The 25,800-nt window shown below is 46.5% G+C and overlaps 1 protein-coding gene across 1 annotated transcript in view; it reads right to left on the bottom strand.

Moving 5' to 3' along the window:
* Positions 1-25,800, bottom strand: part of LOC140390481 (carnitine O-acetyltransferase-like) — a 50,553-nt gene that overhangs the window by 22,882 nt on the left and 1,871 nt on the right. Inside the window, exons 2-8 of the mRNA XM_072475645.1 lie at positions 18,651-18,926; positions 17,025-17,143; positions 13,976-14,029; positions 12,111-12,276; positions 5,294-5,468; positions 4,441-4,619; positions 1,475-1,575 (exon numbers count right to left, since the gene is read on the bottom strand). Coding sequence (XP_072331746.1) covers positions 1,475-1,575; positions 4,441-4,619; positions 5,294-5,468; positions 12,111-12,276; positions 13,976-14,029; positions 17,025-17,143; positions 18,651-18,926 — 1,070 coding nt within the window. The remainder of the gene's footprint in view (positions 1-1,474; positions 1,576-4,440; positions 4,620-5,293; positions 5,469-12,110; positions 12,277-13,975; positions 14,030-17,024; positions 17,144-18,650; positions 18,927-25,800) is intronic.

Here is a 25,800-nt window from a genome sequence, read left to right as displayed (position 1 = left end):
CGGGGCCTCAGCAGGGAACTCCCCGTTGAGAGTGTACTTGGTGCCATTTCCTGCACTAAGGCGCCCCGCTCGCTGGAACTCCTCAGTGCAGGGAGAGATTTTAAATGCCGCCCAGATAACTCGTCCATCCCTGACGTGACCCCTGAAACCGCCCCCAAAGCCCCAACTCACCCATAAAGGGGTCCTCATTCCACCCGCGCCCCCCGCCCCCTCCATAACCCACAACCCACTGCAGCCACGCAGGGCACCCTCAGACCCAATCCCCGCGTGGGGAAAAATGCCAGCTGGCAGTACCACCTGGGCACCTTGGTAGTACCAGGCTGGCAGTGTCAGAGTGCCCAGGTGGCACCAGCAGCACCAGGATGCCACCCTGACCAGAGGGCAAGCACCTGGGGACCTGCGACCCTCAGGGAGACCCCCACGAGTGCTGTTCCCTGATCCGAGCTACTGCGGGGAGTGAAGGCGGTGTGTAAAATATCACCTGGTTGTTAATCTCATGGAATTTACAGTGCAGAAGGAGGCCAGTTGGCCCATCGAGTCCACACCGGCCCCTGGAAAGAGCACGCTACCCAAGCCCATAGCTCCACCCCATCCCCGCAACCCTACATAACCTAAGGGCAATTTAGCCTGGCCAATCCACCTAACCTGCACATCTTTGGACTGTGGGAGGAAAACGGAGCACCCGGAGGAAACGCACGCACACACGGGGAGAATGTGCAGACTCCGCACAGACAGTGACCCAAGCTGAAATCGAACCTGGGACCCTAGCGCTGTGAAGCCACGGTGCTAACCACTATGCTACCGTGCTGCCCAGTATTACTTTATTACTTAATAAATTCCCTTAATTTATTGCACCAAAACCCCCATCCGCTGCCAACCTTTTGCCATATCCAGAACCCGAATAAAGGTTCAAACTATTTACTAAAGAGTGAAATGACATTTCTCTGCTGCTATCCTAATGAATCATTAACCTATTTGACATAAGTAGGTTAATATCTCTATTTTCCTAGAGGGTAGAAACAAGCACACATCCACATGTCCTCAATAGCCAGGGTGACCAACCATTCCAAATTTTCCAGGACTATCCCGTACTTGAGCCATCCATTGCCTGCATCTGGACGCTGTTCGTCCTGAATTCTGGATCACTTTGTGCATGTGCAGAGTGGGGCATTGGATAGGGGAATTTTATGTAATCTCCACCTGTTCCAATATTCTTAGACTCGCCTGGTTTGCGAGCACAACTGCCCTCTCCCCAACTCTTATAGGTCTGGCAATAACCCTTCACCCCTTCCATCCACGGTAGGATGCCAAAGTGTCCCTTGAACATACCCAAAGTTGATCAGCCTGTCAATATCAACAACAGCGACTTTCAGTCATGTACATTGTCATCTGCACACGCTCTCAAGCACAAATGGTAAGGGAAATAACATTTTAAATAAAAAGGAGGGTTCAAATTGGTACTGTACTTTCTTACCAATAATCTAGAACATGGTCCAATATGGTGGCAATGGGTGGGCCCTCTGCAGAAGACTGCTCGTATATAACACCACAGGATCCATCCTCACCAACAATAAACTGTAATACAATTAGATACTCTTAAGACACCCAGGTGCGAGGGCTATTAATCCAGATAGTTGATTTTTAAAATCATTAATATATGATTAACACCAGGTAAAACTTGAGCATTCAGTTTTCATCCCCCCCCGCCCCCCCGAGTTGCTGCTGCCATTGACCAATGTGTACCGTTCTGCCAGGATGTCTAAGAACGGTTGCCACCGCCTGAAGAACCCTTGTCCCGACCCTCTCAAGGCGAATTTCACCCTCTCCAACTTAATAAACCCCGCCATATCGCTGATCCAGGATTCCACGCTTGGGGGCCTCGTATCTTTCCACTGAAGAAGAATCCTCCGCCGGGCTACCAGGGACACAAAGGCCAGAATACCGGCCTCTTTCGCCTCCTGCACTCCCGGCTCCTCTGCCACCCCAAATATTGCGAGCCCCCAGCCCGGTTTGACCCTGGATCCTACCACCCCCGACACCGTCCTCGTTGCGCCCTTCCAAAATTCCTCTAACGCTGGGCATGCCCAGAACATATGGGTGTGGTTTGCTGGGCTCCCTGAGCACCTAACACACCTGTCCTCGCCCCCCAAAGAACCTGCTCATCCTTGTCCCGGTCATGTGTGCCCTGTGCAGCACCTTAAACTGTATGAGGCTGAGCCTCGTGCACGATGAGGAAGAGTTCACCCTCCCAAGGGCATCTGCTACGTCCCTTCCTCGATCTCCTCTCCCAACTCCTCCTCCCACTTACCCTTCACCTCCACCACCGAGGCCTCCTCCTCCTCCTGCATCACCTGGTAAGTTTCCGAGATCTTCCCCACTCCCGCCCAACCCCCGAGAGCACCCTGTCCTGTACTGTGTGTGGCAGCAGCCACAGGAATTCCACCACCTGCCGCCTGGCAAACGGCCTTACCTGTAAGTACCTGAAGGTGTTCCCCGGGGGGGGAGCCCATACTTCTCCTCCAACTCACCCAGGCTTGCGAACTTCCCGTCCACAAACAGGTCTCCCAACCTTCGTATCCCTGCCCTGTGCCACCCCGAAAACCCTCCATCTGTCCTCCCTGGGACGAACCCTTATTGAGTTCCACACCGAGGCCCCAACTTCCCCCCTGTGCCGCCTCCACTGCCCCCAGATTTTGAGGGCAGCCGCCACTACCGGGCTCGTGGTATACCTCCTTGGAGGGAGCGGCAGCGGCGCCGTTGCCAGCGCCCCCAGACTCGTACCCACACAGGACGCCGTCTCCAGCCTCTTCCATGCAGCCCCCTCCCCCTCCATCACCCACTTGCGCACCATCGTCGCATTGGCGGCCCAGTAGTACCCACAGAGGTTGGGCAGTGCCAGCCCCCCCCTATCTCTACTCCGCTACAGGAACACCCTTCTCACCCTCGGAGTCCCTCGCGTCCACACAAACCTCATTATGTTCCTGTTGACCCGCCTAATTATGCTCCTGTTGACCTGCCTAATTATGCTCCTGTTGACCTGCCTAATTATGCTCCTGTTGACCTGCCTAATTATGCTCCTGTTGACCCGCCTAATTATGCTCCTGTTGACCTGCCTAATTATGCTCCTGTTGACCTGCCTAATTATGCTCCTGTTGACCTGCCTAATTATGCTCCTGTTGACCTGCCTAATTATGCTCCTGTTGACCCGCCTAATTATGCTCCTGTTGACCTGCCTAATTATACTCCTGTTGACCTGCCTAATTATACTCCTGTTGACCCGCCTAAGATATCTCCATGATCTTAACAACATGGAAACCATTGTGTCATTTGGGCAGAGTGATGTTCTGGTTAATGTATTGAAATACCAATCCACTAAATTCAAATTCCCCTCTGGCAGGCTGGGATCACCTTTTATGAAATCTGCATATTCGAGCGAGGCAGAGGAACCACTATCGGTCAGCCGAGTTAGATAAAAGAGATGGTGTTCACTTATCTAACCTCTCCCAGATGCAGAAAGTATGTAATTGAAGATATTTTGTACAGGATTCTCCGTTGCGAGTCCACCCCACTGCCAGTGAGGACAGAGAAATTGGCCGTGCCTTTTGTTGCGGTGGAATTCTTGCCTCCCGACGAGATTTCCCACTGAAACCACCCCATGCTGCCTGGAAACCCACAAGCAGGGGGATGTTGCGGCGGGACCAGTGAATCCTGTCACCAGCAAACGGCCAGAGAATCCCACCCTTCATGTACAAATATCGATGGGCCGGATTCTCTGGTTCCTTCGGCAGCAAGCCACCACCCGTGGGTTTCCCGGTATTTTCAGTGGGAAATCCCATTGACAAGTGACAGCACGTTGGCACAGTGGTTAGCACTACTGCCTCACAATGCCAACCCAGGTTCAATTATGGCCTTGGGTGACTGTCTGTGTGGAGTTTGCACGTTTTCCCCGTGCCTGCGTGGGTTTCCTCCGGGAGCTCCGGTTTCCTCCTACAGTCCAAAGATGTGCAGGTTGGGTGAATTGGCCATGATAAGATTGACCTGTAGGTTAGATGGGACTACGGGGAAAGAGTAGGGAAGTGGGCCCAGGTAGGGTGCTCTTTCAGAGTGTCAATGCAGACGTGATGGGCCGAGTGGCCTCCTTCTGTATTGTAGGGATTCTATGGAACAGAGAATCCTGCTGCCCGCATTCATGCGGTAAATTTCCTGTCGTCACTCACAGAGGTAGCGGGCAGACTCGCAATAGAAAATCCCACCCATTGAGTTCCCTCAGGATTTATCTGCCAGTGTTAGATCAAATATGGATGACACCTTTAAGACTCGTAAACAGTGATACGTCTGAATGCTCAGTGTACTTTCATGATGGGAACCATTCCACGGAGGGTATAAAGCAACTGCATCTATTTTTATGTCAGAAAGTGCAATGATGTCAGTCCCTTGTACCTGCAAAGTTTTGTCAAACCATCGGTTGCCGCTGTTTGAGTAGCTTCCTCCTCCATGCAGCATCTGAGCCGCCATACGGCTCGTGTACTTCTCCTCCGAGATCTTCAGGACCGGAGAATCTAGACACACGGTGAAAATACTCTTCTGAATGGCCCGTACCGACTCTCTGTTCAGTTTGTCTGAGGAAGACATCAATCGGTGCGTTACAGAAGGCAGTGAAACATCATGAAGAGAGAAGCATTATGGGAAGCACCATGAGAAAGCAGCACGAGGAGGTCATTCTGCAATCTGAGCCTGCTCCCCCATTTCACACGATTAAGGACCATAATTCCACTTTCAAAAGTGTTGATCTGCATCCCATCCCTTAATAACCTTACCGAAGAAAAAAATCTGTCAGTCTCAATTTTGGCAAGGTCAATCGACTCCCAGCCTCCACAACTATTGGTAGGGGTTGCGGGGTGTGGAGGGTTGGGGATGTGTTGTAGATTTCTACTTGCATTTGGGAAACCAAGAAGTACTTCTTCACTCATCAATAACCAAACTCTATTTGTATCACTTTTAAATAACTCTGGGTTGAGAGTTCATTGGCGACATTTTCTCATCCTGCCCGCCTCAAGACCAGAAATGCTCGCCCAAGGTCAACCTTTCAATGGTTTGTCAAATTCTTTGTCCCACCCGCAATGATTCCCGCAGTGGCCGGAACTGGAAGATTTATTCCAATAAGTGGATGTTTTATAGAAAATAAAATTGACGCATGAAATTATGAACAATTCCATTGTTTTTCAGCATTCGGTATTGAAAAACCCCAATGGATTCATATCCTTTCAGCACTCTAATCATTGCATGACGCTACCTTTCATGAGGGTATTGTAGGCCTGTCCCCAGGTGTTCCGATGGTCACTGGTGAGCACTCCCAGTGGCTCCTTGTCCGTTTTCCAGGAGAGATTCCTTATTCGCTGCAGTTGCATGTGAATCTGATCCACAGTTAGAGGGGAGCCATCACTGTTATACACATCCAGGTGAAAGAACTGTTGGAATAAGTATCGCAACCAAGTTGAGAGACAATCAACAGGAGCAGTGAAAGCCAAGGACAGAAGGCAGAATATTATCAGAAATTGACAAAGGCCAAGAGCGGGCAGGAAGAACAGCATTGAATCCGCCAACAGCAATGATAGTTTTCCCTGCCATATAGTCCCACACTTGGAAAAAACACTTAAGGGCCGGACCCACAACATATCACTGGACTCGTATTCATCCACGGCACCAGTAACTCACTTCCTCATGGATCAGAGCATCACATCTAAAGGCTGCACTGGCGCAAGAAGGTACACCCTGAAATGACCCATCCTCCCCCGCCACCCCACATTGCCACAGCACTGCCCCTGGATGAACTACACCGCAATACAGCCTCGAAATAACCAATAGTCGACACTGAATTACACTGTGACACATGTCTCAGAATAACCAATAATCTATACTGAATTACACTGTGACACAGTCTCAGAATAACCAATAATCTACACTGAATTACACTGTGATACAGCCTCAGAATAACCAATAGTCGACACTGAATTACACAGTGACACATGTCTCAGAATAACCAATAATCTATACTGAATTACACTGTGACAGTCTCAAAATAACCAATAATCTACACTGAATTACACTGTGACACAGTCTCAGAATAACCAATAATCTATACTGAATTACACTGTGACATAGTCTCAGAATAACCAATAATCTACACTGAATTACACTGTGACACAGCCTCAGAATAACCAATAATCTACACTGAATTACACTGTGACACAGCCTCAGAATAACCAATAATCTACACTGAATTACACTGTGACATAGTCTCAGAATAACCAATAATCTACACTGAATACACTGTGACAGTCTCAGAATAACCAATAATCTACACAGAATTACAATGTGACACAGTCTCAAAATAACCAATAATCTACACTGAATTACACTGTGACACAGGGTCAGAATAAACAATAATCTACACTGAATTACACTGTGACACAGTACAACCATAATCTACACTGAATTACACTGTGACACAGTCTCAGAATAACCAATAATCTACACTGAATTACACTGTGACACAGCACAACCAATAATCTACACTGAATTACACTGTGACACAGTCTCAGAATAACCAATAATCTACACTGAGTTACACTGTGACACAGTCTCAGAATAACCAATAATCTACACTGAATTACACTGTGACACAGCACAACCAATAATCTACACTGAATTACACTGTGACACAGTCTCAGAATAACCAATAATCTACACTGAGATACAGTCTCAGAATTACCAATTATCCTCTCAGAATGTACCAAAACCCTATGTAATAAGTGGACAGTTGTACTCTGAAAGAGTTCCTACCATTCAAGATGTAACACCCATCTAAATTCTGGAACTCACAATATCTTATAGTGGCTCCAAAATATTCCTTTCTTTCCCTTAAAGTTAAGAGGAAGATATTTAAAAAGCATCATTTTGAGTACCGACACAAAATGCAATTTAGCTCAAGACCACCCTCTACTGGCAGCAAATGACAAAATGTCAAAGAGACCAATTTTACAATTCAGAGTGAATATAGTCCTGGCTAAAAATTACTGTTGCTGTCCTGACACTTACAACTTTGAGTGGAACACCCCCAGGCGAATCAGATTTCCTTATTTCAACCAATGTACACACTTTAATTACGATTGGAAACTTTTGGTCTGAAAATAAACTTTAAATTATTATGCCTTGTCTGTTGAAATACTGTACATTCCTAAATTCATAAATGAAATTACTTTGAAAACAAAATATATTTAAAAACATAAAAAATGGTCATTCCTTCCATTTCCCTCCTGCTCATTGACCCTGATGCTCTTCACCTCCCCCGCTCTATGGCTCACCTGGTTGCTGTCGACCTTGTTCGCTAAACCTCTGCTCATTACACATTGTTAGACCTGACCCTCACACTCCCCATCTCTCCTGCTCCCGGTTTCCCAGCTGAGTACCAAAGGCAGATAGAGCAGCTTTGGAGCAAGAGCAGCTAGGAGTTACAGGATTGCAGAGGTGAGCCACAAGCTGGGAGGATAGGAGACCGGCAGGATGAGCCAGCAACCGGGACGATTGACTAGCGACCAGGAGGAACTGCCAACAGGAGGGTTGGCGAGAGGGAGAGTCGATTAGTCATAGAGTCATAGAATTTACAGTGCAGAAGGAGGCTATTTGGCTCATCCAAGTCTGCACCGGCTCCTGGAACCACCTACTGTTGCAGGAACTGCAAGCAAGGCAACATATCCTCCATCCACACACCGACCAGAGTGAATAATCTCATTGGACAGAACTATACCCTTAACACCTCATACTCTCACCATCTCCTTGGCTCAAAAAGAAGCCGTCACTCCAGAAAACGTGGAAAACGTGCAGGGCTGCAGGTGAGAGTGAAACAACGCGGCCCCAAAGCCCCTCTGCCTAGCTTACTCCTAGCTAATGTCCAATCTCTAGAAAACAAGCTAGCCGAACTTAAAGCCAGACTCACTTTTCAAAGAGAACTAAGGGACTGCTGTGTGCTCTGTTTCATGGAGACATGACTCACTCCTGCATCACTGGATTGTGCCCTACAACCAGAGGGCTTCTCAATCCACCGAATGGACCGTACGGCGGCCTCAGGCAAGGCTAGGGGAGGTGGGGTCTGCCTCCTAATCAACACCTCCTGGTGCCTAGAAGTAGCAACACTGGCGAGTTTCTGCTCCCAGACCTAGAATACCTGATGCCAAAATGCCGCGCCTACTACCTTCCGCGGGGTTGAGCTCTGTTATCCTGACGGCAGTTTACATCCCACCCCATGCAGATGTGAAAATTGCACTGGCCGAAATATTCACCACCACAAATAGCCTTGAAACGAAACATCCTGAGCCTTGTTAATTGTAGCAGGGGACTTCAATCAGGCCAAGCTCAAGAGCGTACTGCCAAGTTACCACCAACACATCACCTGTTCCACCAGAGGCCCAAACATCCTGGATCACTGCTACACAACTATCAAACATGCCTACCGCTCTATCGCCCACCCACATTTTGGCAAATCTGACCACAAGGCTGTGCTCCTGCTCCCGGCTTATAAGCGAAAACTGAAGCGGGAGAATCCGTCAAAGAAAGTCGTGCATTGTTGGTCTGAGGAATTGGATGATCTCCGACGGGACTGCTTAGAGTCAGTGGACTGGTCAGTATTTAAAAACTCTGCGACCAGCCTGAACAAGTACGCCACTACAGTAACTGACTTCATGAGTAAGTGTGTAGAAGACTGTGTGCCAAAGAAGCAAATCCGCGTGTTTCCCCACCGGAAACCCTGGATGGACAGGGATACCCACTGCTTGCCGAAGTCTAGGTCTGAGGCGTTCAAGTCAGGCGACCCTGACCTCTACAAGAAAGCCAGTTATGATCTAAAGAAATCCGTCAAAGATGCCAAAAGACAGTCCGGACCAAGCTCATGTCCCAGGCTAGCCACACGGATCCCCGCTGTCTATGGCAAGGCCTGCAAGACATAACGGGCTACAAGATGAAGGCATGTAAAATCGTTGGCTCCAACGCACCCCTCCCTGATGAGCTCAACGCATTCTATGCCCGCTTTGAGCAAGAGGTCAGCGAGAGCGAGCCCTCCACCCCAGAAGCCGCGGATGAACTTGTATCGGAGATCACCACTGCAGACGTCAGAGCAGCCTTCTCGAAGGTCAACCCACGGAAAGCCACTGGCCCGGGTGGGGTACCCGGACAAGCACTCAGGTCTCGCGCGGGTCAGCTGGTTGGGGTATTCGCAGACATCTTCAACCTCTCTTTACAACAATCTGAGGTCCCTATCTGCTTCAAGAAGACGATTATCATCCCTGTACCAAAAAAATGTCAAGCAGCGTGCCTCAATGACTATTGTCCAGTGGCTCTGACATCCATCAGCATGAAGTGTTTTGAAAGCTTAGTCATGGCACAAATCTACTCCAGCCTCCCGGATTGCTTTGATCCACTACAATTCACCTACCGCTGCAACAAGTCCACAGCAGACGCCATCTCCATGGCCCTGCACTCTCCCCTGGAACACCTAGATAACAAAGACACCTTTGTCAGACTCCTATTTATTCACTACAGCTCAGCCTTCAACACCATCATTCCTACCAAACTCATCTCCAAACTCTGTGGCCTGGGCCTCGGCTCCTCCCTCTGTGACTGGATCCTGAACTTTCTCACCCACAGGCCACAATCAGTAAAGATAGGCAACAACACCTCCTCCACGATCATCCTCAACACCGGTGTCCCACAAGGCTGTGTCCTCAGCCCCCTCCTATACTCCTTATACACCTATGACGGTGTGGCCAAATTGCCCTCCAACTCGATTTTCAAATTTGCTGATGACACCACCATAGTGGGTCGGATTTCAAACAATGACGAGACAGAGTACAGGAATGAGGTAGAGAATCTGGTGAACTGGTGTGAAGACAATAATCTCTCCCTCAATGTCAACAAAACGAAGGAGATTGTCATCGACTTCAGGAAGTGTAGTGGAGAACATGCCCCTGTCTACATTAATGGGAACGAAGTAGAAAGGGTCGAGAGCTTCACGTTTTTAGGTGTGCAGATCACCAACAGCCTGTCCTGGTCCCCCCATGCCAACACTACAGTTAAGAAAGCCCACCAACGACTCTACTTTCTCAGAAGACTAAGGAAATTTGGCATGTCAGCTACGACCCTCACCAACTTCTACAGATGCCCCATAGAAAGCATTCTTTCTGGTTGTATCACAGCTTGGTATGGAGCCTGCTCTGCCCAAGACCGCAGGAAACTACAAAAGGTTGTGAATGTAGCCCAATCCATCACGCAAACCAGCCTCCCGTCCATTGACTGTATCTATAATTCCCGCTGCCTCAGAAAGGCAGCCAGCATAATTAAGGACCCCATGCAACCCGGACATACTCTCTTCCACCTTCATCCGTCAGGAAAAAGATACCAAAGTTTGAGGTCACGTACCAACCGACTCAAGAACAGCTTCTTCCCTACTGCCATCAGACTTTTGAATGGACCTACCTCGTATTAAGTTGATCTTTTCTCGACACCTTGCTATAACTGTAACATTATATTCTGCAGTCTCTCCTTCCTTATGTACGGTATGCATTGTTTGTCCAGCATGCAAGAAACAATACTTTTCACTGTATACTAATACATGTGACAATAATAAATCAAATCAAATCAAAAAAAAGAAAGAGCACCCTACTTAAACCCATGCCTCCACCCTATCCCCGTAACCCAGCAACCCCACCTAACCTTTTTGTACACTCAGGGTAATTTATCGTGGCCAATCCACCTAACCTGCACATCTTTGGACTGTGGGAGGAAACCGGAGCATCCGGAGGAAACCCACGCACACACGGGGAGAATTTGCAGAAGCCACACAGACAGTGACCCAAGCCGGAATCGAACCTGGGACCCTGGAGCTGTGGAGCAACTGTGCTGACCACAGTGCTGCCGTGCTGCCCACGTCAGTGAGAGGAAGGGTCAGCCAGCGGCTGCTCGAAAATGGTGCTAAGCGGATCATGTGAAGCTACATCAGATCCGACATGACATGTTAATGCAGAAATCCTGGTGCTAATCACAAATACTGGCCCATTAACTACACAGCATTAAAGCTGAATGACTGAAAAAAAGACAACTTGACATGGGGACTTATTGTACAATTATCCTGATTTTAATTCAATAATATTAGATTTAATGGGGATAGATCAGTGAGAGACCATTTTGCCGGTCTAGTCACAATCGAGGCCAATGTCCCAAATCTCGGGCTTAGCCAATCATGATCCTTTTCATTAATAAGCAGCGAGTTCATGGTGGCTGAAACTTCACACCCATAAGCTGGGAGCCAGGGACATCATCTCAATATTAAACTGCCTGGTCCTTGTTAGTCAATAACTGCTATTGTTTGTTTGAGAGGCGACTGAGCTGAAGTAGAATGTGGCTCACTGCCCAGTGCCCAGAGAGGGAAAGTTTTGGTTTTAATTCTCGATGTGCTGATTTAGCAGAGTTCAGTGTGGGCATCTCTCGCATGCCTCAGAGATGTGAAGGGAAATATTGTTCATGGCGTCTGCTTTTTGATGCTATGGCAACCAGTTGCTGAAAATCTGTATTTGTGTGTGGATTTTTGCTGGCAGCTCAGCTATGTTGCACTCACTCGCCTGCTGACATACACTGGTCTAACTCACACTGGTCTAACTCACACATGGAAAATGGTCACTTAGATGGAGGACAGCCAGGGAACATATGAAAAAATATAATCCTATTGCCAACATAAACATCTCGTCACCCACAGTTTAAACAAAAAGATTTACATTTATATGGTGTGTTTTTTTTACAACCTTCGGACATCCCAAAACATTTTACAGCCAACACAGTGTAATTAATCACTGTTGTAATGAATCTCGGCAGTCCATTTGTACAAGGAAAGATTCCACAATGTCAACATGATTCTGAGCAGCGGTGTTTTTCTGCTGTTGTGCCAAGGAATGAATATTGCCCAAAAATGTACTTTGTAGACCAACCAATCAGGCCATGATGAGAAGGATAGAAAATTTCAGATATAACTATTCATAATTAGCATTGGCTTTTCTGGACTTTACCTGGAAGTTGCGGACGACAGTGACATGAGCTGGTGGGTTCCTCGTGCAGCCGTAGTTTATCAAAGTGTCATGTTTGGGCCCTGGGATACGACAAGATGACAGGATTTTGGAGTACAGATCCATGCAGAGGTGTTTGCCTCTCATATACTCCGTTGGAAGAGTTTCCCTAAAACAAAGACAGATTTGCTAGACACAGTGGCCAGAAGTTTACAATGATAGGGTGGGCGTGTGAAATCACACGCAACCCGACGTCATCGCGCACTCATGCAATATTTCAGTCAGCGCGCACGAGAGAGTCGGAAGCCTACAGTCAAGCAGACAACTTCGCTCATTAAGGGACAAATGCAATTTTACGTGGCCTGTCTGCTTTTACAGTTGATGGGTAGACCGTTTTGGCCAGCTGTGCGCTCAGCCTTTCACAGAACGTGTTTCACCCTGGATTACTGTTAATTGACCAGCAAGCGTAGAGTTGCGCTCCGGGGCTGACCGCAGCCAAGAACGCTTTTCATGTCCGCTTCCAGGCCCGCAAATCACATGCATCCAACAGGTGGAAAATTCAGGATAGTGTCAAAATGAAATGGTTTGCAACAACCAAGTAAACATATGAGCAGACATATTTGGGAAAAAACACGTTTAATTGAAAAAGAACACTAAGCCTTCTGGCTGCCAGCCTTAGAGAATCCAACCAGTTGTTTTTATAATAATAATATTATTATTATTTTTAAAAAGCACACAGCCATCCTAACAGCATTGTGGGTGTACCTACACTCAGGGATTGCAACTGTTCAAGAAGGCAGCTCACCACCACCTTCTCAAGGGTAACTAGGGATGGGTAATAAATGCTGGACTAGCCAGCGACATCCACATTCCATGAATTAATAAAAATAAATAATGCGGTTGTATGGTTCAACATCATCCGTGCATTCTGACTGAACCCATTACTTTATGGTCGTTTTGTTCAGTTTATTTTATCGGTCCTCAGGATGTAACTATGCTGGCAAGAATATTCACTGAGCAAGACAAATTCTTCTTCATCTCCTCTCTCGTTCATTTGCCAGTCACCCTAAATTTCTATCATCTGCCAGTGGAAACAGTTTCTGCTCATTTACTTTATCAAAACTCCTCATCATTTTGTCTCCCTAACATTCAGGGTTTGCTCAATATATAGAATCTGTTAAAAAAAAGAGCTTGTTTGACTTGCTGCCCTACATCCCCAGTTGTAGTTATTACTGACCTTGGTCTGTTATGTTACTCACAAATACAAAGAGCCACATGGGCATGTGGACCAGAAAGGGCCAAGTAATCGTACGGAATTATTTCTTTCAAAAGATATTGGATAAATACTTGAAAAGGAAAATGTTTATATGGCTACAAGCAACGAGTGGGAAATTAGACAGATCGGGCCATTCTTTCAGACAGCTGGCGCAGACAGGTTGGGCAGAATGGTCTGCTTGTGTGCTGCATCATTCTACAATACCAGGAAATCAACGACTAAGGACAGGGTTTATCCCCATGTAAAGTCTGGCAATTGTGATATTAAATAATGAACAAATGTGAAATATAGATCATTGTTTGACACTATACATGGAAAGGATGACTGATACACCATGTGATTTTCTAGCCCCTCCTCATAGCGTGTTTCCCGGCGGTCGAAGTGGCTCGTCATTGGCCACCAGGAGGACCTTCCAGTCCCGCCAAAGTCTACGGCATTTTGTGTGATTCGCCTGGCTCTCCACTGTTTAATCCGCCACGGTGGGTTGCCTTCGGTGAAACCTGAAGATCCCGCCCCACTTTTTCCAAGAAACATGCTCTCATTAGTATCCATCAAATTTTGGAACACTCCAATGGGGTTTGGGAGAACTTACCTGTCAACCTTAGACTTGAAGTCGAGCACTCCAGCGATTAGTTTAGCTGCAAATCTGAGGGAGGAGAGGAATTACGATGAGAAAATAAAGCAAGACTGAGTGGTTCAGCTACCTTGATACTGGGGCAGGGGGAACAGAGAGACATTCAATTGTCAACACCAACTCGAGTTAAATACATGAACAAATGTAGATGGAGAATTACTAACCAGATTTTTCAGAAATGTTAATCTGTACAAAGTGGGAGCTTGGATGTTGTTGAATCACTAGGTGAAATTGCACTCAGGAAGCGCAAGTAATGACAAAGCACAAGTAATGGCAATCACTGCCGTGCTGGCAAAGGGTCTGGGTTGTCATTTCACTGAGTAAATAAAATCTCATTAACAATGGGCTGAACTTTCTGGCCCTTCCCATTGGTGGCATCTTCCGGTCCTGCTGATAGCATCCCCCCCTGTGGCAGATTCCCCAGTGGCAAAATGTGCGAGCCATGAAAACCCTGTAGACATGAGCAGGACCAGAAGATCCCGCTGCTGACGAGTGGGGGCCACCTCCACCACCCAGAAAACAGGCTGAGGGCGGGGGGGTGGTGAAATCATTTCCAATGTCTATAACTAGCGATCACGGTCTCAGCATAAAGGTGGGTTGATTTTTTTTTTAGGACTTAGATGAGAGGGTTCACTCAGAAGTCGTGAACCTTTGAACTCTCTAGCCTAGGGCTGTAAAAGCTCAGCCATCGAGCTTATTCAAAACTAGATTTTTGGGAGCCAAGGGATACAAGGATAATGGCTTGAGAGTGGAGTTGAAGTTGAACATCAGCCATGATTGTATTGGATGACGTAATAGGCTCAAGGGATTGAATGGTCTACTGCTGCTCCTATTTCGAGACGAATACCTGGAATGGGCGGGTTGTCTCATGAGGGGAGGTTGGACAGGTTAGACTTGCATCCACTGGAGTTTAGAAGAGTAAATGGCGAGTTGATTAAAACCTTTAAGATCCTGAGGGGTCTTGACAGGATGGATGGAGAGACACTATTTCCTGTTGTGGGAAAATCTAGAACTATGGGTCACTAATTAAAAATAAGAAGTGGCTCATTTAAGACGGATGGGGAGATTTGTTTCTCTCTCAGAGGATTGTGAATCTCCATAACTCTCTTCCTCAAAAGGCAGTGGAAGCAGAGTCTTTGAATATTTTATGGCAGTGGTGGATAGGTTCTTGATTAACAGGGGGGTGAAAGGTTATGGGGAGGGAGGCAAGAGGTTACAGTCAGATCTTCCAGGATCTTATTGAATCCGGAGAAGGCTCGAGGGGCGAGTGGCCTTCTCCTGCTTCTAATCGTGTGTGTCCAATATGTTCTTGTGCGCTTCCTATGACTGTCATTTTTGCTGTGGAACACCTCTCTTACCAAAATGATCGTCAGTGCCCATTACAAATTCAGCTTTCCAGACTCAGAAGTGGAGATTTCACTGCAGGTTATCCAGAATAAGGCCGAGAGGAAAACTAACTCCACCAATCGCTCTTCCATCTACCCACTTGTTCCACTGTGAGATTCAGGTGGATATTATCCGTATGGATGTTATCCATCTGGACTTCCAGAAGGCATCTGATAAAAATTGCACCTGGGAGAATATTTACAAAGATGAGAGAACAGGATTCGGTCACAGACTTGGGTTGAAAGTTTGTTGGCAGGTCAGAGGCAGAAAGTGGGGATAAAGGACAGGTATGCAGATTAACAGAATGGTACATTTTTAAAAATTCATTCTTGGGGTGTGGGTATCGCAGGGTGGGTCAGCAGTTGTTGCCCATCCCTAATGGCCCTTGAACTTGCTGGCCATTTCAGTAGGGGGCAGTTAATAATCAACCGTACCACTGTGTGGGACTGGAGTCACATGTAGGCTAGACCAGGTAAGGACGACAGATTTCCTTCTCTGAAGGACATGAGTGAACCAGATGTTTTTTGTAATGACAAACAACAACGGTTTTATGGTCATTAGACATTCCAGATTTTTATTGAATTCAAATTTCACCATCTGCCCTGGTGGGATTCGAACACGTATTACCCTGGGTCTTTGGATTACTAGCCCAATGACAATAAGACTATGCCACTGCCTTCCCTGTTCTGAGGTTACAACTTTTCACTACATTTATTAATGGCTCGAATGAAGTAAGCAGGGGCAATAGGCAGTGAGAATGGGAGAAGGAAGTTGCAAAGGGACATGGACAGATGGAGTAATTGGAAAACTATGGCAAATGGAATTCAATGTGAAAAAATGTGGGGTCCTCACATTGGACCCAAGGAAGTTCACAGGAAGGATGTGATTGCACTGGAGAGGATGCAAAGGAGATTCACCAGGATGCTGCCTGGGCTGGAGGGTCTGACCTGTGATGAAAGATTGTATAGGCTGGGGATGTTTTGCTCAGAGCAGCAAACGTTGAGAGGGGACCTGATAGAGGTGGCTAAGATGATGAGGCATATGGATCAGGTGGATAGGGAGGCACTTTTCCATGAGTAGAGGGGACAATAACCAAGGAGCATAAATTAAAGGTAAGAGGTAGAAGACTAAGAGGGGAGTTGAGGAGAAACCTTTTCACCCAGAGGATGGTGGGAGGCTGGAATTCACTGACTGAAAGGTTGGTTGAGTGAGAAACTCTCGTAACATTTAAGAAGTATTTAGATATTTACGTGCACTGCCATAACCTCCAGGGCTATGGACTAAGCACTGAAAAATGGGATTGTCAGAGCCTTGTTGATAGCATGGACACGATGGGCCGAATGGCCTCCTTCAGCGCAATAAACGTCTAGGAATCTATGAAAGATAAATGGAAGGATTTTCTCAATAGAGAGATACAGGAATAGGGGAGAAGCAAAAGCATTTGGATATTGCACAAACAAACCAGTAAAAGCTGACAGACTGGTTCAGCTAGCAATGCCAAATGCTAATAATATGTTGACCTTTATTTGCAGGCAGAGGTGAGATGGACAAGGCTGCCAGTTGATGAGCTGTCAGTGAATGATTGAGCCATTGCCAGTGTTTGGGTGGTGCCTTTACCTACCTGAGCTGTCCTTTCCAATCATTGTAGTCCTGTTTGGGCAGCACCACAGCCGGGTTCGAATGAACAGCCAGAGGAAGCCGACACTCGAGGTAAGCATTCTGGAGCCACCAGTCTGTAAGCTGAAAAGAAGCAGATAGCGCGATGGCAGCGAGAGATGAGAAAGGCTGCGGGTAACAAACCATGAATGAGATACAAAGGCCCATACCCAGTGGTGTGAAGTGTTTAGACTGATGAGAAACGGTCACACAACAGTCGCTTTGTTCAGGAAAGGCTGAACAAGGGGTGCTAGGCATTACCACTGAGGCAGTGAGAGGGAAATGAAAGGGCCGATTTTAACTTGCCTGCATGGCATTAATGCGATGGGTAATGGTCTCCAAATGGAGTGGTAGTGATGCTGTCCTGTGAATATTTGCATCGTAGATTATTAAAGGGAATCACTGCTGGCTGACTGCCTATTTCAGGTACTGGGCCCATTCCTATAGGGAAGGCAAGGCCTTGAGCTGTCATTTTAAGGGTGGAAATCATTGGAACATGTGGCGTAACTAAGATCCTATGACTTAGGGGCCGAAGTAGGCCATTAGGCCCACAGAGCCTGCTCTGCCATTCATTGAGATCGTGACTGATCTGAGAATCATCAACTCTACTTTCCCGCCTTATCCCCATGACCCTGGATTTCCTTCCTAAATTCTGTCTATCTAGGCCTTGAACATACTGTACAATCCAGCCTCTACAGCTCTCTGCGGTAAAGAATTCCACAGATTCACTACCCTTTGAGAAAAGAAATTCCTCCTCATTTCTTCTTTTAAATTTTTTCCAATTAAGGGGCAAATTAACGTGGCCAATCCACCAACCCTGCACATCTTTGGGTTGTGGGGGTGAGACCCACGTAGACACGGGAAGAATGTGCAAACACCACAATGACAGTGACCCGGGGCCAGGATCGAACCCAGGTCCTCGGCATTGTAAGGCAGCAGTGCTAACTACTGCGCTATTTTTCCCCTCATCTCTGTCTTAAATGGGCGACCTCCTTACTCTGAGATTATGCGCTCTGCTCCAAGATTCTCCCACAAGGGGAAACAACCTCTCAGCATCTACCCTGTCAAGCCCCCTGAGAATCCAATATGTCTCCAATCATTCCCAGCAGCTGCACAGCTCCAGCCTAAGTCAGTTTGTAGTTCATCCCCTGGGGCCCACGGGGAAGAGGAGAACTCATCTTGTGCTCCATGAATGTAATCTGTTACCATCCGACCGTTCCCAAACTCTCCATGATCAAGAGAATCCAGCCCCACAATAATGCTTGGATACCGATGATAACCAGCAATTCAACACATTGGAATGTCCAATCAGATCCCTGTCCTGGACTGCAAGGCTGACTGTTGTGGAGGGAGCGGAAGTATGGATGGACTGCTGATCAAACGGGCTGCTATTTGACACTAGAAAGTATTGCAGTTCAGCCCAATCCAGTTACCACCCAATTCCCACTGGATGGATGCCGTTCTAGTGCGTAATTCCGATTTCTTTACCCTCCATCCTTCTCCATCCTGCTCCTTCATTCTAACATGTGGGAACACAGTGAGGAATTCTGATGTCCTCCTTATTATTTACCTGACCACCCAGAATACTTACCCAGTTTTCAGTCCTTCTCGATCGCCTTTCCAGCCTGTCCTGTAGTTTTAGTCCAATGCTATGGGGTCGACTGAATTCCCTCGCTATCTCCCTGGTCTGCTCCAGCTCCTCTGGGGTCACCAGAGGCTGCAGTGCCAGGAGGTAGCGTTCTAATGTATGTTTCAGTGGAGGAACTGGCAGCTGAGGCAACGGAGAGTGGGTAGAGAAAGGCCTTCCTGTAGGGCACCAGGCCCCAGCCGGCTTGATCAGGACTGTAGGCCTCCATACTCTGACCGTCTGCAAAATAAAGATAGGAATGAAAAGACACTCAGCACCCAGACCAGGGCCAGGCACTTCCTCTTGAATAAAATATCCTTTCACAGAAAACACATGGACAATTTCAGTGAAAGAGGCAGCAACTTGAAACTTTAACCAAAGGATGCCTTCTCACTGTGGCTCACTCGACATGTTGGTTTAGTTTATCTGAACACTAGTATATTTATTTTTTTTAATTTAGAATACCCAATTCATTTTTTCCAATTAAGGGCCAATTTAGCGCGGCCAATCCACCTACTCTGCACGTGGGGGCGAAACCCACGCGAACACGGGGAGAATGTGCAAACTCCACACGGACAGTGACCCAGAGCCGGGATCGAACCTGGGACCTCGGCGCCGTGAGGCAGCAGGGCTAACACACTGCACCACCGTGCTGCCCTTGCACTAGTTTATTTTGAGTGCATGTTAATAAGTTAAACTTGTTCCAAATGATCCGCAGAATGTAAATAGTGCAATGCAAGGCTGATATGTTGGACCAATCTTTTGGCTGGCCTGTAATTGTGTTCTAATCTAAAAAGCCTTTCCCAAAACACCAATTACACATTGGTATTTACATTATAAGATAACATTACATGGTATTATAAACTGGATAGATATTAACACTATACTAAGCAACACAGCAAGGGGAAGGCATTTTCTGCTAGGCCACGTTTTAACACAGGTAAGCGGCATTTACTTCTGAAACAAATTCTCTCTTACTCTTACCCTGGTTATAAAAAGCTGGCTCAAACATTACTGTCTTTAGTTGGTCATGAGGAGAGTCACAGGAATAAGCCAGCAAGCGGTTTCATAGAATTTTGTGATGTTATTTTAGGTAAATTGCAAATAAAAGTTTAAAAAAGTCATCATCTGGCTCCTCACACCCTGGGGAAGACACCACTGCTCAGTGGCCCCCCTACACAATACCACTAAGACAGCAGACTACAATAAAGCAATTTTCCACCCCCAAGTTACCCCTAGTCGCCACACTCCGGCGCCTGTTCGGGTAGTCAGAGGGAGAATTCAGAATATCCAATTCACCTAACAAGCACATCTTTCGGGACATGTGGGAAGAAACCGGAGCACCCGGAGGAAACCCACGCAGACACGGGAAGAACATGCAGACTCCGCACAGACAGTGACCCAAGCCGGGAATCGAACCTGGGACCCTGGCGCTGTGAAACAGTAGTGCCAACCACTGTGCTACCATGCCGCCGATATGTGTGTTACTTATGCAGCATCTTTCGCACAGTAAAACATCCACAGGCTCTTCACCCGATGTTATCAGACAAAACATGACATTGAGCCACATAAGGAGATAATCGGATAGATAGCCAAAATCCTGGTCAAACAGCGAAGTTAAGGAGTGAGGTGGAGAGATGGAGCGGTTTAGGGAAGGAATTCCAGAGCTTAGGGATTTTGCAGGCGGGGCCACCAATGAGGGAATAGCATTGCACACCAATATTCAAAGAAAATATGTAAATCACAGAACATTTTTTTCAGAAGTGCACAATTATTTGAAGATACATAAGAACGAGGAGCAGGAGTAGGCAATTCAGTCTCTCAAACCCGCTCAGTCTCAGTCTCAACTCCACTTTCCTGCCCATTCTCCATAACCCTTCAACCCATTACTAATTAAAAATCTGCCTCTCTCCTCCTTAAATTTACTCAATGTCCCAGCATCCACCATAGTCTGGGGAGTGAATTCCACAGATTCACAACACTTTGTTTGAAATCTGCTACCCCTTTATCCCCAAACTATGACCTCTCGTTCTAGATTGCCCCACAAGAGGAAGCAGCCACTAGATGTCTATTTTGTCAATAACTGAGGGTCTGCGCAGGGGTTCTACAGGCGGTGGCAACCGTTCCTAGACTATCTCGCGGAGCATTAGAGGAAGGTCGGTCAGCAGCAGCAGCAACCTTGGGGGGGAGGGGGGGGCGGGAGGGGAGGGAAGGTGGGGGGGAATGGGGGACTGCCTGGGAGGGTGGATGAGCAAGAGATAACATGAAGGGTTGGGGAAACTGGCACGTACGGGTGAGGGCCAGTGTACAAAGCTGTGTAAATATATCATTTTGCCATGTATATATCTTGCTCTGCGCGATTTCTCGGTTTTTTTTGTTATGGGGGGGGGGGGGGGGGTTATTGTTTGTAAGGGAGAAAAATTGTGTTAAAAAACTTTAATAAATATTTTTTTTTAAAAAAATACTTTGTCAATAACTTATCATCTTATATACCTCAATTAGATCTCCTCTTGTACTTCTGAACTCGAGAGAGTAGAGGCTTGATCTCTTTTCATAAGACAAACCCTTCATCATGGAAGCAATCTAGTGAACCTCCTCTAAACTGTCTCTAATTATACTAATCTCTCCTCAGGTAAGGGGACCAAACCTGTACACAACATCCAGTTACAGTCTCATCAATACCTTGTATAGGTGCAGTAATATTTCCCTGCTTTTATACTCTATCCCTTTGACTATAAAGGCCAAAATTCCATTTGCCTTCCTTATTACCTGCTGTACCTGCGTGCTAGTTTTCTGAGATTCATGCACAAGGACGCCCAGATCCCTCTGCACCGAAGCAATCTGACGGTTCTCTCCATTTAGATAATAATTTGCATTTCCATTTTTCTGACCAAAATGGGCAACCTCACACTTATCCACATTAAACTCCATCTGCCACACTTTGGCCCACTCTCCTAACCTATCTATATCCATTTGTAAATTTCTTATTTCCTCATTGCAACTTACTTTTTTTTGTGTCATCTGCAAATTTGGCTTCAGTACCTTCCATCCCTGCATCCAAGTCATTAATATAGATTGTGAATAATTGGGGCTCAAGGACCGAACTCTGTGGCGCCCCACTAGTTCCATCTTGCCAAAAAGATCCATTATCCCAACTCTCTGTCTCCTGTCGGTCAGCCAAGCTAATAAATTACCCCTAACCCCATGTAATCTTACCTTGTGTAACCTTTTGTGCGGCACCTTATCCAATGCTTCTGTAAGTCCAGATATACGTCTACAGGATCCCCATCATCCACTTAGCTTGTTACCTCTTTGAAGAACTCTAGCAAATTAGTCAAACATGATTTACCCTTCATAAATCCATGCTGACTCTGATGGATTGCATTTTGACTTTCCAAATGTCCTGTTATTACTTCCTTAATAATGGATTCTAACAATTTTTCCAACAACAGATTTTAAACTAACTGGTTGAGCATTTCTTACTTTCTACCTCCCTCCCTTTTTCAATAAGCATTTTTCTAATCCACTGGAATCTTTCCCGCATCCAGGGAATTTTGGAATATTAACCAATACATCCAGTATCGCTGCTGTTACTTCCTTTGATATCCCAGGGTGTCAGCCATCAGGCCCTGGGGACTTGTCTGCCTTTAATCCCAATCGTTTGTTCAATACTTTTTCCCCCTTGATGACGATTGTTCTATGTTCCTCCCTTTTTATTACCTCTGCATTACCTGTTACTATTGGGATGGTACTACTGTCCTCCACTGTGAAAACTGGAGGCAAAATATTGATTTAGCAACTCTGCCATTTAATAATAATAATAATCTTTATTGTCACAGATAGGTTTACATTAACACTGCAATAAAGTTACTGTGAAAAGCCCCTAGTCGCCACATTCCGGCGCCTGTGCTGGTGAAACTGAGGGAGAATGTCCAATTCACCTAACAAGTGCGTCTTTCAGAACTGGGAGAAAACTGAAGCACCCGGAGGAAACCCAGGCAGACACGGGGAGAACGTGCAGACTCCACACAGACAGTGACCCAAGCCGGGAATCGAACCTGGGATCCTTGAGCTGTGAAGCAATAGTGCGAATCACTGTGCTATCATGCTGCCCTTTTCTGTGTTCTCCATTATTAATTCCCCAGCACAGGGCACACTGGCTTTATTTGCAGATAGTATATTTTGTTCCTGCGGGTTTAATGAATTTGACTTTGAGTGAGCTTACGCTCCACATGACATAATATTGGGCTAATAACTGCAGAAACGGTGCATCGACAAGCATTAAAATGAATGAAAATCGCTTATTGTCACAAGTAGGCTTCAAATGAAGTTACTGTGAAAAGCCCCTAGTTGCCACATTCCGGCACCTGTTCGGGGAGGCTGGTACGGGAATTGAACCGTGCTGCTGGCCTGCCTTGGTCTGCTTTCAAAGCCAGCGACTTAGCCCTGTGCTAAACAGCCCCTTACGGAGCAGGAGGAGGACACTTGTCCCTCAAGCCTCCTCCCTTATTCAACATGATCATGGCTGATCTGAGTGTAACCTCAACCCCACATTCCTGCCGACCCCAATAACCTTTAGCCCCCTCTTCGTTAATCAATAACCTACCTAACTCTGCCTTAAAAATATTTAAAGATTCTTCTTCCATGCCTTTTGAAGAAGAATTCAAGAGACAGAAAGTTTGAGTTAATGTCCCACTCAAAGGGCTTGAACACAAAATCCAGGTTGACACTCCCAGTGTGGTTCTGAGAGAGTGCAGCATTAACAAAGGCGCTGTCTTCCAAATAAGACACCAGGCCAAGATCCTGCCCATGCTTTCTGACATGGATGTAAATGATCGTGCAGCACTATTGTGAAAAAAAGTCAGAGACTTACCCCCAGCAACCTTGGACAATATGTATCCCCAATAGCATAAAAGGACCAGATTATTTGGTCATTATCACACTGGTGTGAATATGCCCCCAATCTGCACAAATGAGCTTTTCTAGATTAATAAAATCAGAAGTGACGACAGCTGTTGAGCACTTTTGGACAGCCCGAGATGCTCCACAGCAAATCTTTTTATCTAGCAGTGAGCAACACAAATTGGACTATTCTCCTCACCCTTCAGACTGGACTATATCGGTGCCGCATGTTGCTGGAAGTGTGTATATTAATGATGCAGTGCTAGGAGCTCATAAACATCGCTAAGTAGCTTTTCTTCGCCACAAGTTGTGTTTTCTAATGTTCTAATAATGGCGGGTGCCACAAACTCATTTTAGAGAATGGGTCTCTAATTTCTGCTCTGATGAGTCAGCAACTCTGAATCATCAGGAAACAAGTACAGTCCTGATGCAGTGTTCCACATCTGGACTGGCTGCTGGTCCAGAGGAAAAAGCAGCAGAGAAAGGCACAAGTGGCATTTGAGATTAGGAAAAGATAGGCAGGGATAAACTGGCATGGCTGCCCAGCAATGTCTTGCTCTCCTGGAATGGCACCTCCTCTACTCTCACAAGGAGACATTTTCATCACCGTCTGATCTTGATTGACACCCTATTTGACTCCAAGGTAAGTTTTCAAACTCAGTTCCCGTTCATCCATTGCCTCCTGTGCTCGATGAACTGCGCTGGCTCCTGATTTTAAAAGATTTGATTTTAAACCCTCATTCTTCTGCTCCAGTTCCTCCATGGCCTCAATTGCCCTTTTTCCATAGTCTCTCTCCTCTGAGCTCTACAACATTGAGATACTGGCCTCGGTGACCTCTCGAACATCCCCGATTTTAATCACTCACCCGCACAAAAAAAGTCCGCAGATACAGCAAGTGATTAAGATGGCCTACACCACAGGGACTGCAGTAGTTCAAGAAGGCAGCACACAGAGCAGCACGGTGGCGCAGTGGTTAGCATTTCTGCCTCACGGTGCCGAGATCCCGGGTTCGATCCCGGCTCTGGGTCACTGTCCGTTTGGAGTTTGCGTGGGTTTCGCTCCCACGACCCTATGTGCCGGGTAGGTGGATTGATCACGCTAAATTGCCCCTTAATTGGAAAGAAAGGAATTGGGTACTCTAAATTTATATTAAAAAAAAGAAGGCAGCTCACTGCCACCTTCTTGAGGCCAATTAGGGATGAGCAATAAATGTTGTCCTCAACAGCGACATCCACATCCCATAGATTTTTTAATTTTTTATATGAAATAATGTCATTTAGGGGAATGGAATATAAAATTGGGGAAGTTTTACAGCTGTAATTGGCCTTGGTGAGACCATGTCTGGATTACTGTGTACAGTTTTCATAGAATTTACAGTGCAGAAGAAGGCCATTCGGCCCATCGAGTATGCAGCGGCCCTTGGAAAGAGCACCCCATTTAAACCCAAAACCTCCAAACTCTCCCCGTAACCCAGTCTAACCGTTTCTTTTGGACACTAAGGACAATTCAGCATGGCCAATCCACCTACCCTACACATCTTTGGACTGTGGGAGAAAACCGGAACACCCGGAGGAAACCCACGCAGACACAGGGAGAACATGCAGACTCTGCACAGACAAGGAGATTCCAAGCCGGGAATCGAACCTAGGACCCTGGAGCTGTGAAGCAACTGTGCTAACCACTGTGCTGCCGTGCTGCCCGTTTTGGTTCCCTTATTTGAAAATATATATAATAATTGTTTTAGAAGCAATTCAGGGAAGGTTCATTCATCTGGAATGAGGGCCTTATAAAGGAAAACACTGAACAGGTTGGCCACTGGAATTCAGAAGAATAGAGATGATCTTAATGAAACATAGAAGATAAAATAAAATAAATAAATAATCTATTTTGTCACAAGTAGGCTTATATTAATACTACAATGAAATTACTGTGAAAAGCCCCTAGTCGCCACATTCCGGCAGCTGTTCGGGTGCACAGAAGGAGAATTCAGAATTCTCAGCTTGTACACGAATTGAACCCGCGCTGCTGGCCTTGTTCTGCATCACAAACCAGCTGTCTTGCCTCCTGAGCTAAACCAGCCCTCCTTCTGGAGGGGATTGGAGAGGGTAAATGCCTGGAGAGTGAACCCACTTACTTATTGGGGGAGAGAGAGTAGAACTAGGGGACACAGTTTAAGAATACGTCTCCCTTTTAAGACAGAGATGAGGAAAT

Source organism: Scyliorhinus torazame, chromosome 14 (assembly GCF_047496885.1).
Source record: "Scyliorhinus torazame isolate Kashiwa2021f chromosome 14, sScyTor2.1, whole genome shotgun sequence".
Lineage (NCBI taxonomy): Eukaryota > Metazoa > Chordata > Chondrichthyes > Carcharhiniformes > Scyliorhinidae > Scyliorhinus > Scyliorhinus torazame.
This window is presented reverse-complemented; position numbering and strand designations above follow the sequence as displayed.